The sequence below is a fragment of the Sus scrofa genome, chromosome 10 (genome assembly GCF_054392235.1).
Source record: "Sus scrofa isolate SSC_HxYL_T2T_F1_AM1 chromosome 10, Sscrofa_HxYL_maternal_Yorkshire_Landrace_v2.0, whole genome shotgun sequence".
Taxonomy (NCBI): domain Eukaryota; kingdom Metazoa; phylum Chordata; class Mammalia; order Artiodactyla; family Suidae; genus Sus; species Sus scrofa.
Window position 1 is genome coordinate 73423008 of NC_139392.1, and position 15186 is coordinate 73438193.

General features: G+C 43.5%; 1 protein-coding gene across 1 annotated transcript; it reads left to right on the top strand.

Moving 5' to 3' along the window:
- Window positions 1–4398: 4398 nt before the first annotated feature.
- On the top strand, window positions 4399–15099 carry ACBD7 (acyl-CoA binding domain containing 7). Its single transcript, XM_003357745.5, has 4 exons — window positions 4399–4456; window positions 12571–12688; window positions 12791–12853; window positions 12941–15099. The coding sequence occupies exons 1-4, from the start codon at window positions 4445–4447 to the stop codon at window positions 13012–13014; spliced, it is 267 nt and encodes an 88-aa protein (XP_003357793.2). The 5' UTR covers window positions 4399–4444; the 3' UTR covers window positions 13015–15099.
- The last annotated feature ends 87 nt before the right edge of the window (window positions 15100–15186 follow it).

Below are 15186 nucleotides of genomic sequence, written 5' to 3' on the forward strand. Positions count from 1 at the left end.
TATCAGAACCCTTAACGTGTTCTAGGGAAAATCTCGTAGGCGCCTTTAACTGAGGGCCCCACTAGCAGTTGATCGTAAGCCTGCTGGGAAGTCACTGACCCCCCACCCCCCGCAGCAGGACGTGCAGGATGTCCTAGGACAGCTCACTCTGGCTGCAGTTTGGAGAGTCAATGGAAGAAACAGCTAAATTTCTGTTGAGCTTGGAAAGTGGGCTTTAATCCCAGAGATTAGAAGTGAGGGAGGCAGCAAGAAAAAAAAAAAAAAAAGAAAGAAAGAAAATCAGCTCAAATGTCATTGACTGCTGGGTGGCCTCTCATTTGTAATTATTTTCCGTTCTCTGTAATTTATTCCAGAATACAAAAAACAAGAGGATGCTTTCCCAGCTTGTTTTATGTGCTAGGGTGATGGTGATACTAAAAATCAGAAGAAAACTTCCCAATCTGAGAGAAGGAAGTTAGAAACGAACCTCACTCTCATAATCATGATGCCAAAACCAAAAACCAAAAAACCCCGCAAACAAACAAGCAAACCAAAAACCACCTCAAAATATAGCCAACAATTCAGCAGTGTATTTGGGGAAAAAAAAGACATCAAGATCAAGTTGAGATTAATAGGAAGGCAGGGTTGGTTTAACAATTGAAAATCAATGTAAGGCAGCCCTTTAAAAGATGAAAGGAGAAAGAAGCATAATACGTTCATCCCAATAGAAACACAAAGAAGCTTTGGATGAAATTCTACACCCATTCATGAAAACAACCTTACCAAAATACAAATAGGAAGAAACTTTTCGTTAGCTTGGTAAAACATTTATATCTACCAAAATAAAACCACTGCAGTAAACATCACATTTAATGCTGAAATACTGAATGCATTACATTTAAGGAATCAGATTAGAGTGTCCATTATTATGACTCCTGCTTTTTATTATAGGAGAAGCCCCAGCTAGTACAGAGAGGCAAGGAACAGAAATGTGTGGGGAGTGGAAAGGAAGAAACGAAGCTGTCATCATCCATAAATGCTCTGCTATAGAGAAAACACAAAATAATTTACTGAAAAATAAAAGATTTATCAAGGCTGCTGGATCAAGTCAATGTACAAAAATCAATTCCCTGGAGTTCCTGTCGTGGCTCACTGGTTAGCGAACCCGACTAGCATCCCTGAGGAAGTGGGTTTGATCCCTGGTCTTGCTTAGTGGGTTAAGGATCTGGCACTGCCGTGAGCTGTGTTGTAGGTCCCAGACTCTGCTTGGAATCTGAGTTGCTGTGGCTGTGACATAGGCCAGCGGCCACAGCTCCGATTGGACCTGTAGCCTGGGAACCTCCATATGCTGCGAGTGTAGCCCTAAAAGACAAAAAGACCAAACAAACAAACAAACAAATTCCCTTTATCAGCTTCAAACAGATAAACAATGAAAATTTTTAAAAGATGCCATCTACAGCATCATCACAAAATATAGTTATTTAGAAATAAATCTATCAATGATGTGTACAACATTTAATTAGGGAAAACCTGGGCACTTTCTCAAAATAATAAGACACCAAGTTGAAAAATATACGTAGGAGTTATGAATAGTAAATCTTTGTCATAAAAATATCAGCCTCTGGAGTTCCCACTGTGGTGCAGAAATTAAAGGTCCCACATTGTCTGTGTGGCGGCTCAGGTCACTGTTAAGGCGTGGGTTTGATCTCCAGCCTGGCACAGTGGGTTAAGAATCTGATGTTGTCACAGCAGTGGCTCGGATTCGATCCCTTGCCTGGGAATTTCCATATGCTGAAGGTGCAGCCATTAAGAAAAAAAAAAAAATCAACCTCCCCCCATCCCTCACCCCCAAATTGATGTTGTGTTTCAATGCAATGCCAAGAGAAATTCAAGAGTTTTCTTCTAGGGAACTTGACTTATGGATGTTAAAATGTATATGGAAGAGCAAAGTGCCGATGTCAACCCTTCTTGAAGAAGAACAAAGTTGGGAGGCTTTCATGATGAAGACAGTGAGATGTAGGTGGGGGGATAAGCAAAAGGAGAGCCCCAAACTATTCTAACTATTCCACATTGTCCCCTGTGTTTTCTTCTAAACCCACTCTCATCAGGCTTGGCTCCCACGACTGCATTGAAACTTCCCACTAGGTCATCTGTGATCTTGACAACGTTAATGCTCAGCCCTCGTCTAACCTAACATACTTTCTTGCTCGTTAACCGTGCTCTCTTGGTTTTTCCTCTTACCTCAATAATCACTGTCTCCTTCACTCCCTCTTCCTCTGCCCATATATACGTGTGTATGTGTGCATACCGGTTTATAATCAATATTTAATAACATAGCAAAAAAAAGAAAGAACTTGATTGTTTAATTCGACTCACTCCCTAAAGTTTCCACAAAGCCACGTTTTCCCTCTACCCAGTGTATTATTATCGTTGGCTAGAAGACATCAACGATTCCACTGTCTCTTCTTTCTTTTTGCTCTTGAGACAGGACCCCCTTGGCTCTGGCATTCAGTTGAGAGATGGCAACTCAAGAGAAGAACATGTTTTGAAAAGAGTTCTTGGGAGTTCCTGTTGTGGCTTAGTGGTAACGAACCTGACTAGGATCCATGAGGATTCAGGTTTGATCTCTTCCTCTCTCAGTGGGTTAAGGATCCCGCGTTGCCGTGAGCTGTGGTGTAGGTCACAGATGCCACTGGGATCTGGTGTTGCTGTGGCTGGGGTGTAGGCCAGCAGCTGCAGCTCTGATTCAACCCCTAGCTTGGGAACTTCCATATGCTTCGGGTATAGCCCTTAAAAAAAAGAAAGAAAGAAAGAAAAGAAAAGAAAAAGAAAGAAAAAAAAGGAAAGCGTTCTTAAAAGAACATTTTAGACTTAGAGAATAAAACAGCCCAGTGCAGCTTCTCTCTTCCCTCCGCTTGATTTCTTATAAAGACTGTCATGCCAGGATGTCTCGGCTGCAGATACTCAGGGCTTCTGGACCTCATTGCAGTATTTCCCTGCTGACACAGTGACAAAAAAGACCTTCCCTGTTAGAGCACTCACTGTTCAGAACCTACCATTTCCTTTGTGCCTTAGAGTGAGTTTCCCATCACTGGGAAATTAAAAAAAAAAAAAATCCTGCCCAGTAAATTTTTCTAACATTTGCTTTTTGTTCCTTATTTTGGAAACATTCATTTAACCAGGAAAATATTTTCTAGGAGAAAAAAAAATTTTTAAGGGGGGGATTTCCAAGAAAACGTAGCATTTTTTTCCTCTTTCTTTCCTTCCTTCCTTCCTTCCTTCATTCATTCATTCATTCATTTTGCTTTTTAGGGCCACACCTGAGGCATATGGCTGTTCCCAGGCTAGGGATTCAATCACAGCTACACCTGCTGGCCTCGGCCACAGCCACAGCAATGCACTATCCCAGCTGAGACTGCGATCTACACCACAGTTCACTTCAGTGCCGGATCCTTAACCCACTGAGCGAGGCCAGGGATCGAACCTGTATCCTTAGGGGTACCAGTCAGGTTTGTTACTGCTGAGCCACAACGGGAACTCCTAGCAAATATTTTTAAAGTGTAATTTTATGCAAAAACAAGCTAAGAAGTTTCCAGGCCTTGAATTGCTGTACGGTGTTGTATGGTCAGACGTTTCAAATCAGTAACTTAAAACCGAATTTGCAATTTCTTCGTCACCAGCTTCTATTAAAGAAATCTTAAAGATTTCTCCTCAGATGACCAAAAAATGCTGTTCCAGTTCTTTGAAAATTTAATCAAATGTGAATCACAACCCCATTTGCTGCATATTTGGAGGAGTGACATTGGGCTGTTCCCTTGGAGAATGGGTTCAAATTGAAGAGGCGAGTAGTCCTGTGATTTTACCCTAATTGAAAATTTCGGGTGGTTGCAGCACGTGTTCAGAATTAAGGGACCTTGTTTTATAAAGAGGAGAAAAGACGCGAACTACCATCCTTTTCATTCTTGATGCGCTGTGTCTAGAGACTGGTAGAGTGACAAGGGCGGTCTGAATAAACGCTCTCTACGGTCCAGGTTTCCAGGAATAACATGCAGAGGACAGAGGTATATATGAAAAGGAATCCCAAATGAGGTCCATGCCCTGGGGAGATCTCTCTGGATGTCCTGTGAACAACCTCTTCAGAAAAATCTCCAAGGACGGAGAGGAACTCATTTAAATTCCCAACCCCTCGCCTTGCCAGTTGCAACCTAGCTGGCTGCTGACACCACCCGCACTCCCCTGCGCTGCGAGTTTCTGGAGGAAGACCTCGGGCCCGAAGGGCAGGGCGGGTGCCACTCACCGCCTAGCCCCGCCCTCCCGTACCAGAGACCAATGGAAGCTGGGGGGGCATGGGAGCGCGGCCAATGGGAGCTGGCGGGCGGAGGCGGGCTTCCCTTTAAGAAGAGGCGGGGCATCGGGTCTGGGGAATCCTGCGTCTGGAGTGCCGGGAGAGTCCGGTGCAGCAGTCATGTCCCTGCAGGTGAGCTGGGGTTGTGCAGGCTGCAGGGTGGGAGCAACTTCCCCGGAGAGAAACTCTCGAGAGGGGTGTGGGGTCAGTGTCACTCCCTCCCCGGGCAATGCGGCACGTCTCGGTCTCAGCACCGGGGCAGCCGCAGCAGGGGGTCCTCGATCCCGGGGACCGTCAGCGGTGACTCCGAGACAAGCCCACCCCTTCGCTAGCGCACCCATTGCGGGTAGTTGTCGAGGGTACCAGCTGTTGACGACGAGCCACACTTCCCATGGCAACTCTGAACCCTGGGGAGTGGTTAGACGCACAGCAGGCACCGGCCCTGGGGAGGGATTGCGCCAGGCTGCTCGGAGGGAGCACACCAGCTCTGCTCCGCCCGACCCTCCCATCCTGGAGAGGGAGGTCAGGGCTGTTTCGATCTCACCCGCTCCGCTTGCTCCTTGGTTCGTCCAGTATCTCTCCCAGGCAAGGGATCTGTGAAGCCACAATTTAAAAACACTGTTTTTCGGGGATTCCCGTCGTGGCTCAGAGGAAACGAATCTGACTAGCATCCATGAGGACGCAAGTTCGATCGCTGGCCTTGCTCACTGGGTTAAGGATCTGGCATTGCTATGAGCTATGGTGTAGGTCGTAGGAGATACCGCTGGGATCTCGAGTCGCTGAGGCTTATCGTGTAGGCTGGCAGCTGTAGCTCCGATTGGACCCCTAGTCTTGGAATTTCCATATGCCGCAGGTCGCGCCCTAAAAAGATAAAAATAAACACAGAAGTACTGTTCTTCTGATCTGTGAGGAAATACATGTTCAGGGTGGAAATTTGGGGAAAAGAATTCCTTCACTCAGGTGATAACCACTCTAGTAACCCTCTCTTGAATGTTCGAGAAATGTGTATGTGTGAATGTGGGTGTATATTTCTTTTTTGTATAGTTTATGTAGTTATAGTTTATATAGTTTGGCTCTTTTGATCTTGTATTATGAGTGTTTTGTCATCACTAAATACTCAAATACTTTTTTTAAATGTCTGCATTGGGTGTATGGCAGGATGCATCCAATGTGAGTGTCCGTAGTGACACCAAGGTCACTTCTGCACCAGGCAGGGGGGTCGGGGACCTTGCGGTAAAAATATAAACAGGAGAGGGTGTGAGGAGAGGCCCTAAGGCAGTGTGTTTTGAAGAACCTCATGCACACTCGCACAGGAATCAAGTCCGCACCCGTTCAGCTGGGCTGTGTGGGGACTCAGCTCCAGGAGAGTCAGCTCAGCAGAGTCTGAAATTTCTCACCCAAAGCAGCAAGCCCAGCTCTGCAGAGCCCAGGAACATTATCAGACTTTCCCTTTGGCCCAGAATGCTTGGAGTGAAATGTAAATAATTCTACCTTTAAAACTGTTTGTCGGAGTTCCCGTTGAGGCTCGGGGTCAACGAATCCGACTAGAAACCATGAGGTTGTGGGTTTGATCCCTGCCCTTGCTCAGTGGGTTAAGGATCTGGCATTGCCGTGAGCTGTGGTATAGGTCGCAGATGCGGCTCGGATCCCGCGTTGCTGTGGCTGTGGCCTAGGCCGGTGGCTACAGCTCTCATAGACCCCTAGCCTGGGAAACTCCATATGCTGTGGGAGCAGCCCTAGAAAAGCAAAAACACCAAAAAAAAAAAAAAAAAAACCACCAACAAAAAAACTGTTTCTCACCTATGATAACTTTCAGACCCTCCTTTTACCCACTGACTCATTCATTCATTCATTCAACAAGGGCTTGGGTGGCCTCTACCACCTGCCAGGGCTCTGTGAGGCAAGGCTCTTGCTACCAAGATGAAAGTTGATGCCTGTCCTCTTTTATGGAATAAAGAAATATATTTCCACCAGCCTTTGTGCTGAACTCTAATAGAGGGTGTCAGTGCTGCCTGGAACCCCCTTTCCTGCCCCTGCCCATCTCCCATGTGCTGACCCCGCCTCAGCTCAGCACCATCTCCTCTGAGAAGGCTTTTTCCACGGCTGCTGCTACTCCCTCCTCTGTGATCCCAGAGCACCCACTGCTCCTCCACCAGAGCCAGTATCACATGACCATGGTGACCTGCTCATCTCTCACTAGATCCTGAGCTTTGGGAGAGCCGGCCACCCTGTCTTCCCCCTGTCTGCTCAGCCAAGGCCTGGCCCATCAGAGCTGTTCAAAACAGGTTGAATAGTATGATGTATGTGATGAGCTCTGAGGGTCAGAATCAACAGAATGAAATCAAGTTTATTTACATTCTTGGAGTTTCTACTGTGGCTCAGCAGGTTAACGGTCTGGCAATGTCACAGCTGTGGCGTAGGTCACAGCTGCAGCTCGAATTTGATCCCTGGGCTGGGAACTTCCATATGCTGTGGGCGTGCCCCCAATTTTTTTTACATGCTTTTTTCATAAAGTTTTATTGAAGTATATTTGATTTACAATGTTGTGATGATTTCTGCGGTACAACAAAGTGACAATGGACACACATCCATTCTCTTTCAGATTCTTTTCCCGCATAGATGATCACAGAATATGGGTAGAGTTCTCTGTGCTCTAGAGCAGGTCCCCATTGGCCACTCATTCCATATACCTCAGTTCTCATATGCCAGTCCCAAACCCCCAGTCCATCCCCCCACCCCCCAACCTGTCCCCTTTGGTAACCATAAGTTTGTTTTCAAAGTCTGTGAGTCTGCCTCTTTTATGCAAATAAGTTCCTTTGCATCTTTTTTAGATTACACATAGAAGTGAAATCATACTTTTTTTTTGCTTTTTAGGGCCATACCCAAGGCATATGGAGGTTCCCAGGCCAGGGGTCGAATCAGAGCGACAGTTGCTGGCCTACATCACAGCCACATCCATACTAGGTCCAAGACATGTCTGCAAAGTACACCACAACTCACAGCAATGCTGGATCCTTAACCCACTGAGCAAGGCCAGGGATCGAATCTGCATCCTCATGGGTGCTAGTAAGATTTGTTTCCACTGAGCCACCCACAATGGGAACTCCAATTTTTAATTCTAAAGTTTTATCGATGTATGGTTGATTTACAATGTTTGAAGAATATTTGCACTCAATTTTATTTAATCCTCACACTTCCCCGCTGAGGCCGATGTTATCTTTATTGGCCAAAGCTGAATCTCAGAGGAGCTTTGTTGCTTGGGCAGAGCCCCACAGCAGTGTATCTCAAAGCTGGAGTTCTAATCTGGGATCCTGATGCAAGGCCAGCATTTTTCCCCAGGAGAGCTCATCGAGGTCAGGCAGGGAAAGGCCGTGGAGCTCCTAGGCAGAGCAGGAACACATCAAATTGGGTGCCAGGGAAGGGCATGCAGGAGAGAAAGACTGGTCCTGGGTCCTGCTCTGGAATGGGCTTCTCTTCTCTTCCCTAGGTAGGGGAGTGGGAGGGGACCCCTGAAATTGCCTGTGAAATCATCAGGGGCTGCACCCTTACATGGAAAGGATCCAGCATTTCATGAGATTGCCAGGTGTTTCCATACTCTCCTACTTTCAGAAACTGCTTCCTGGAATGCAGGGACTTAACACGGTTTTTGAGATGCCTTAGGATTCTAATCGAGGCTTTTCTTGCTGAAGAGAACTGAGTTGCTGACTTTGGAAAGTAGCGGAAGACTTTACAGCAAACAGAACCTCTGAGATGCCTGCCTACCTGAGGGGGAGGATCCCTTCACCTGCTGAACAGCCTAGCCCTGCCCTGCCCTTGGGAAGCTCAGGGTGCTAACATAGTGTTTTAATTGTGTCCTTATTTTAGACACAATATGTGCAAATTACAGAAAATTTGGAGAAACAGACAGTATTAAAAAAGAAAAACAAACAAACAAACAGAAAACTTACCAAGAATCAGAAGCAATCAGTATTGACACTTTTTTTTTTTTCTTTTTTGCTCACCCCGCGGCATCTGGAGTTTCCAGGCTAGGGATCAGATCGGAGCAGCTATGGCAATGTCAGATCCTTTACCCAACTATGCCAGACCAAGGACTGAACCCATGTCCTGGTGCTACAGAGACGCTGCCAGTCCCATTTTGCCACAGCAGGAACTCTGACACACTTTAGTTTCTTTCTAGTCTTTATTTTCTCTAAAAGCTGAATGTATACCAGCAATGCTGCAACTTTTGTTAAATCATAAAAAGTACTTTTCATGTCTAGCTTCATTGAAAGTACTTTTTTCCCCCCAGTTTTTTCTAGAACTAGGTTGGTGGTGGTGTTTTTGTTTTTGTTTTTTTGCACAGAGCCTGATAATAGAAATGATAGCAGCTAAAGTTTATTGATCCCTCATTATGTGTCAGGCCCTATTTAAAATATTTTATGTGTGTTTCTCACTTATATCCTCATAGATAAGTTTTACATGTGGATAGATACTGTTACTGTCTCATTCTGTCCCATGTTTTAAATGAAGAAACAGACACAGAGAGTAAGTAACCTCTCTGAAGTCACACAGCTTTCAAGTGGTGAAGCTGAGTCAAACCAAGACAGTGGAGCTCCAGAGCCTGAGTTCTTTTGTTAAATGTTTTGTTTTATTTTATTGGCCATGCTTGAGGTATGTGGAAATTCCTGGGCCAGGGATCGAACTGAGCCACTGCTGTGACAATGCCAGGTCCTTAACACACTGGGTCACAAGGAAACTCCTCCAAGTGATTTTTTTTTTTTTAATCACAAAACAACTATTTTAGTTGTACCACTGTCCCTTCTTTGGGACTGGATGGAAATTTTATCCAGCAACTCTGCTGAGATCACTGGGGTTCTGATGTTAAAGGTGGGCTATCCACTTTCTCTACCAGGTCTTTGAATCTTTGAATGGAAAAGGAGCTCTGGCTCTGGAGAAAGAAAGTAGGAGGTAGGGGATAGAATGCTTCTTAGACCCTCTCTTGTTTGGTACCCAAGCTGCCAATTTCCACTTACTGCCAATTTCACACACAGAACACAAGGTAAAATACAATTTATTAAAAGAAAAAAAGAATGGAAAGTTCCATTAAGGAAAGTAGTTAGCAAAGCCTTTGTATATAAACTAAGAGTTTAAAAAGGAGGGGAGTTCCTGTCGTGGCTCAGTGGTTAACGAATCCAACTAGAAACCATGGGGTTGATGGTTCCATCCCCAGCCTCACTCAGTAGGTTAAGGATCTGGCATTGCCGTGAGCTGTGGTGTAGGTCAAAGACGTGGCTTGGATCCCAGGTTGCTGTGGCTGTGGCATAGGCTGGCGGCTACAGCTCCGTTGAGACCCCTAGCCTGGGAACCTCTATATGCCACGTGTGCGGTCCTAGAAAAGACCAAAAAAAGAAAAAATAAAAAGGAGGAGGAATGGAATTTCCTCTGTGGTGCAGCAGAAACGAATCCTAGTATCCATGAGGATGTGCATTGATCCCTAGCCTCGCTCAGTGGGTTAAAGGATCCGGTGTTGCCATGCGCTGTGGTGTAGGCTGGCAGCTGTAGCTCCAATTACACCCCTGACCTGGGAACTTCCATATAGGACAGGTATGGTCCTAAGAAGCAAAAAAAAAAAAAAAGAAAAAAGAAAAAACTGCCCTTAGAAACTAGCTAAATCCCCTAAATAGGCAAAAATATTACTGCTGTTGAGGAATGTGGGCAAAGAGGCACTTGGAGAGGAATGCCCTGGACAGAGATTAATGGGTAGCAAAGCTAGCAAAGCTACTGCATATGGCGAAGTGTAGATTTTGGACAAAGAGGAGGAAATGCCCCTGTGGTTGATCAAGAAACATGCACTGAGTGCAATGCCATTTAAAAAATTAATAGAAACCTGTATTTATATGCTTTTATAAGAAGAATTTTGCTTTGCAATTTCTCAGATATAATTTTTTTGCATCTTTTTCTTGTACCTTTTGACCATCTTCAGCCATTCTTCCTGCCCCCTGCCACCTCTGGCAGCTGCCAGTCTTTTCTTTATTTCTATTAGTTTGGGTTTTATTAGTTTTTTAATTTTTTAATTTTTTTTTCTTTTTTTTTTGCTTTGCTCTGCTTTGTGAGACGGTACCCACAGCATGGAAGTTCCCAGACTAGGGGTCGAATCAGAGCTGTAGCTGCCAGCTACACCACAGCCACCGCAACTTGGGATCCGAGCCCTGTCTGTGACCTACACCACAGTTCACGGCAACACTGGATCCTTAGCCTACTGAGCAAGGCCAGGGATCGAACCCTCATCCTCATGGACCCTAGTCGGGATCGTTAACCTCGGAGCTATGAAGGGAACTCCCTGTTTTGTTTTGTTCTGTTTTGTTTTAGATTCCACAAATAAGTGATACCTTACAGTATTTGTCTTTCTCTCTCTCTCTCTTGTTTCACTTAGCACAATGCCCCCCAAGTCTATCCATGTTATTGCAAATGTCAGGTGCTCTATTTCTCTCTCTCTTTTTTTTTTTTTTTTTTGCCATACCCATGGCACAAGGAAGTTCCCAGGCTAGGGATTGAACCCATGCCCCAGCAGTCACAATGCCAGACCCTTATCTTGCTAGGCCACCAGGGAACTCCAGGAGCTCCTTCTTTTTATATGATTGTTTAATATTCTATTATTAATATTGTATCTTTCTATCTATATACAGAGAGGTATCTACATATCTGCAGCTAGAGGTATCTATATAGCTATATCATATCTTCCTATCCTTTCATCATCAGTGTACACATAGGTTGCTTCCATGTCTTGACCATTGTAAGTAAAGCTGCAGTGAACACAGGGGTGCAGATATGTCTTTGAGATAATAGTTTTCTTTTCTTTGGTTAAATACCCGGATATGAGATTGCTGGATTGTACGGTAGTTCTTTCTTAAATTTTTGAGGAATCTTCATGCTGTTTTCCGCAGTGGCTACACCAGTTTGCATTCCCACCAACAGTGCACGGTGTTGCCTTTTCTCCACAGCCTCACCCACACTGATTTCTTGTCTTTTAGATGATAGCCATTCAGACAGGTATGAGGTGATAGTCTCATTGTTTTGCTTTGCCTTTCCCTAATGATTAACGACATGGAGCATCTTTTCTAGCCATCTGTATGTCTTCTGGGGAAAGATGTCTATTCAAATCTTCTGGCCATTTCTTTAATCACATCATCATCATCATTATTATTATTTTGCTGTTGAATCGTATGAGTTCTTTGTATATTTTGAACATTGGCCCCTTATCTGATAATATGATTTGCAAATGTTTTTTCATTCAGTAGTTGCCTTTTCATTTTGGTGGTGCTTTCCTTTGCTGTGTGGAAGCTTTTTTGTTTATTGCAGTCCCTTTCATTTATTTTTGCATTAGCTCCTTTTGCTTTTGGTGTCGAATCTGAAAAAAATCATTGCTAAGATTAGTGTCAAGGATCACTACACCTTTTTTTTAGTTGCTTTACAGTTTTAAGTCTTATGTTCAAATTCTTAATTCATTTGGGTCGATTTGTCTATATGGCCTTAGATGGGTCCAGCTTCATTTTCCTTGCATGTGCTATTCAGTTTTCCCAGCACCATTTATTTAAGAGACTGTCCTTTCCCACTGTACGTTGTCATAAACTAATTGACCATATATGCATGGGTTTGTTTCTGGGCTCTTGATTCTGTCCCATTGATCTTTGTGTCTGTTTTTATGCCAATACCATACTGTTATGCTTACTATAGCTTTGTAATATTGTCTGAAATCAGGAATTGTGATATTCTTTCTCAAGATTGCTTTGGCTTTTATGGTTCCATACACATTTTAGGATTGCTTTTTCCATCTCTATGAAAAATGCCATTGGAATCTTGATAGAGAGTGCATTGAATTTGTAGATTGCTTTGAGTAGAATAAACATTTTAACAATTTGAATTTTTCCCATCCATGAACATGGAATATCTTTCCATTTATTCATGGCTTCTTCAGTGTTTAAACCTAAATAAATGAAACATTTTCAGTCTTAAGAATTTTATTTAGTTCTCCATATCTTATACGTAGGTACACTGTCTAGGTTAGGTACCCTAACCCTAACCCTAAGATTAGGACCAGAGGAAATGTCCACAAATTAAAGTAAGTTAGGATGATTCTGGTGGAACCAGTGTGCTAATAGTTCATTTCTGTTTGAAACCTCCCTCTGTCTCTTTAAGTTTCCCTGAAGCAGGTGAGCCTGCGGAAAGTTAGCAAATGCACTGTGTGCCCTTTTGTTTTTGTGCTTTAGGCTGACTTTGATAAGGCAACAGAAGATGTGAGGAAGCTGAAGACCAGGCCAGATGACCAGGAACTGAAAGAACTCTATGGGCTCTACAAACAATCTATAATTGGAGACATAGATATTGGTATTGTATTGTCATTTTAAAGATAACAAGATCCTTGGTTGAACAGTGTTTCTAGAAGCATAGAGTAAAAAGTGACCCTGAACCTTGTCCTTCTTTTGGCAGAGTGTCCAGCAATGATAGATCTAAAAGGCAAAGCTAAGTGGGAAGCTTGGAACCTTCAAAAAGGTGGTTAATTTTAAAAACTAAGTTAAACAGACTTTCTCATTCTCCTAGTGCCTCATTCAGTGAGTCTATATCTTTGTGTCTTTCTAGGATTATCAAAGGAAGATGCCATGAGTGCCTATATTTCTAAAGCAAAAGAGCTAATAGAAAAGTATGGAATCTAAAATTCAGCATGTGAGAAAATTTGCCTTTTGAAGCCCTCAGAATGGTATCATGACCTATTATTTAGGGGAGAAGTGCACTGTTAACTCTTTATTAATGAATATTTTTGCTATTAACATGAATTGTAATTCTTAATTAGAGGTAACTTTACTTGCTAAAACCAGGCGATTTTTAAAAAAGCTCTTTTATAGAAAGTGTGGCTCTGGTGGTTGGTGTACAAAACATTAACAATTGCTTGTTCTTTTGGCTTATCTGTTTCTTTCTGCAGTGAGCCGCTCTTACTGGTGTAGTCAAAACAGTTTACTGAGAACCAGTAACAAGACCCTTTCTCTGTTGCACTGTGTAGCTTTGGGATTCCTGCTGATGTGGGGCCTTGATCATCACAGACATGCCTGGTTCCCGTCCTCCTTCTGTGGTTTATTGACTAGGTAACCTGAGGCAGGTTCCTAAAGCTTACTAAGCCTCGTCTGTAGAGTATGGAAAAAAATCAGTCTCACAGGGTTATAAGAATTGAATGAGACAACTGTAATTGTCCCACCTTAATTTTTAAAGCATGTACTGTGTAAAAGCTAACAATAAGCAACAAAATGTTTAAAAATAAACTTATGAGTCTATCTACATTGTTCAAAGAAAGAAAAAGACCATCATGGGACTAACAACTAATGGTCTTTAAATTTTTACATTTAAAACAAATTTTTTAAAAAGCCAACTGAGGAGTTCTCTTGTGGTGGATCTGGCATTGTCACCGCAGCAGCTCTGGTTGCCACTGTAGTGAATGTTCGATTCCTGGCCCTGGAACTTCCTCATACCACCATCGAGCCCCCCCCCCCAAAAAAAAATAGAAAGAAAACAAACTGAAAGGAAGTATCTAGAAATGACAGACTATACAATTACTATGCCTCTTATGTCCAGTTTTATCAGAATGAAAATGCAGAATCTGGAATATCCCATTAAACCAATTCTCAGTGGAACTTGCCTGTACACTTGCTCTCTGAAAGAAGATAGTCTCATTTTAATTTTTATTGTTTTATTTTTGTTTTTTAGGGCCTCACTCTTGGCACATGGAAGATCCCAGACCAGAGATCAAATCGGAGCTGCAGCTGCTGGCCTACACCACAGCCACAGAAATGCAGGAGCCGAGCCTCGTCTGTAACATACACTGCATTTCATGGCAATGCTGAATCTTTAACCCACTGAGAGAGGCCAGGGATAGAACCTACATCCTCATGGATACTAGTCACATTCGTTTCCGCTGCACCACAATGGGAACTCCAATAGTCTCTTTTTTTTATAGTTCTACAATCAGTTTGCAATTCCACAGGCCGAAAACCTGCCTAAACAGTAGATACCTCCATTCTCAGCATGAGGGTTTAGGTTTAGTGTCGTAGAATCAGAGATTGATTTTATGTGACTTTTACAAAAAATGTGCATCAACCAGACAAATTTCCAGGGTATTATGCTGAGTTAAAAAAAAAAAAAAAGCCCATCCCCCAAAGTTACAAACTGTGCAACATCATTTATGTAACATTTTTGTCTTTGTTTTGTTTTTTTTGGTTTTGTTTGTTTGTTTGTTTGTTTGCCATTTCTTGGGCCGCTCCTGCAGCATATGGATGTTCCCAGGCTAGGGGTCGAATCGGAGCTGTAGCCACCCAGCCTACCCCAGAGCCACAGCAACTCGGGATCCGAGCCGCGTCTGCAACCTACACCACAGCTCACGGCAACGCCGGATCCTTAACCCACTGAGCAAGGCTAGGGGATCGAACCTGCAACCTCATGGTTCCTAGTCGGATTTGTTAACCACCGCACCACGGCGGGAACTCCCTATGTAACATTTTTGAAATGGCATGATTAGAGACGGGACTGAATAGTGATTGCCAGGGACGGGGGTAGGGAGAGGGGGCTATAAAAGGGCAGTGAGAAGGAACCAGTGATGGAATGTTCTGTACCCTGACAGTATCACTGTCATCCTCCGGATGTGACATTATACTAGAGTTTTGCATGATGTTGCCGCAAGGACAAACTCTGTATCATTTCTTAGAACCCCCTGTGACGCTACAGTTATCTCAAAATAAAAAGTTAAAAAAAAATCATATCTAGCTTGATTCCTAACCTGGAAAACTTTAAAAAGTGAGGATGATGCTCATGTCTCCTAAGTGTTGCCTAAAGACAGTCAG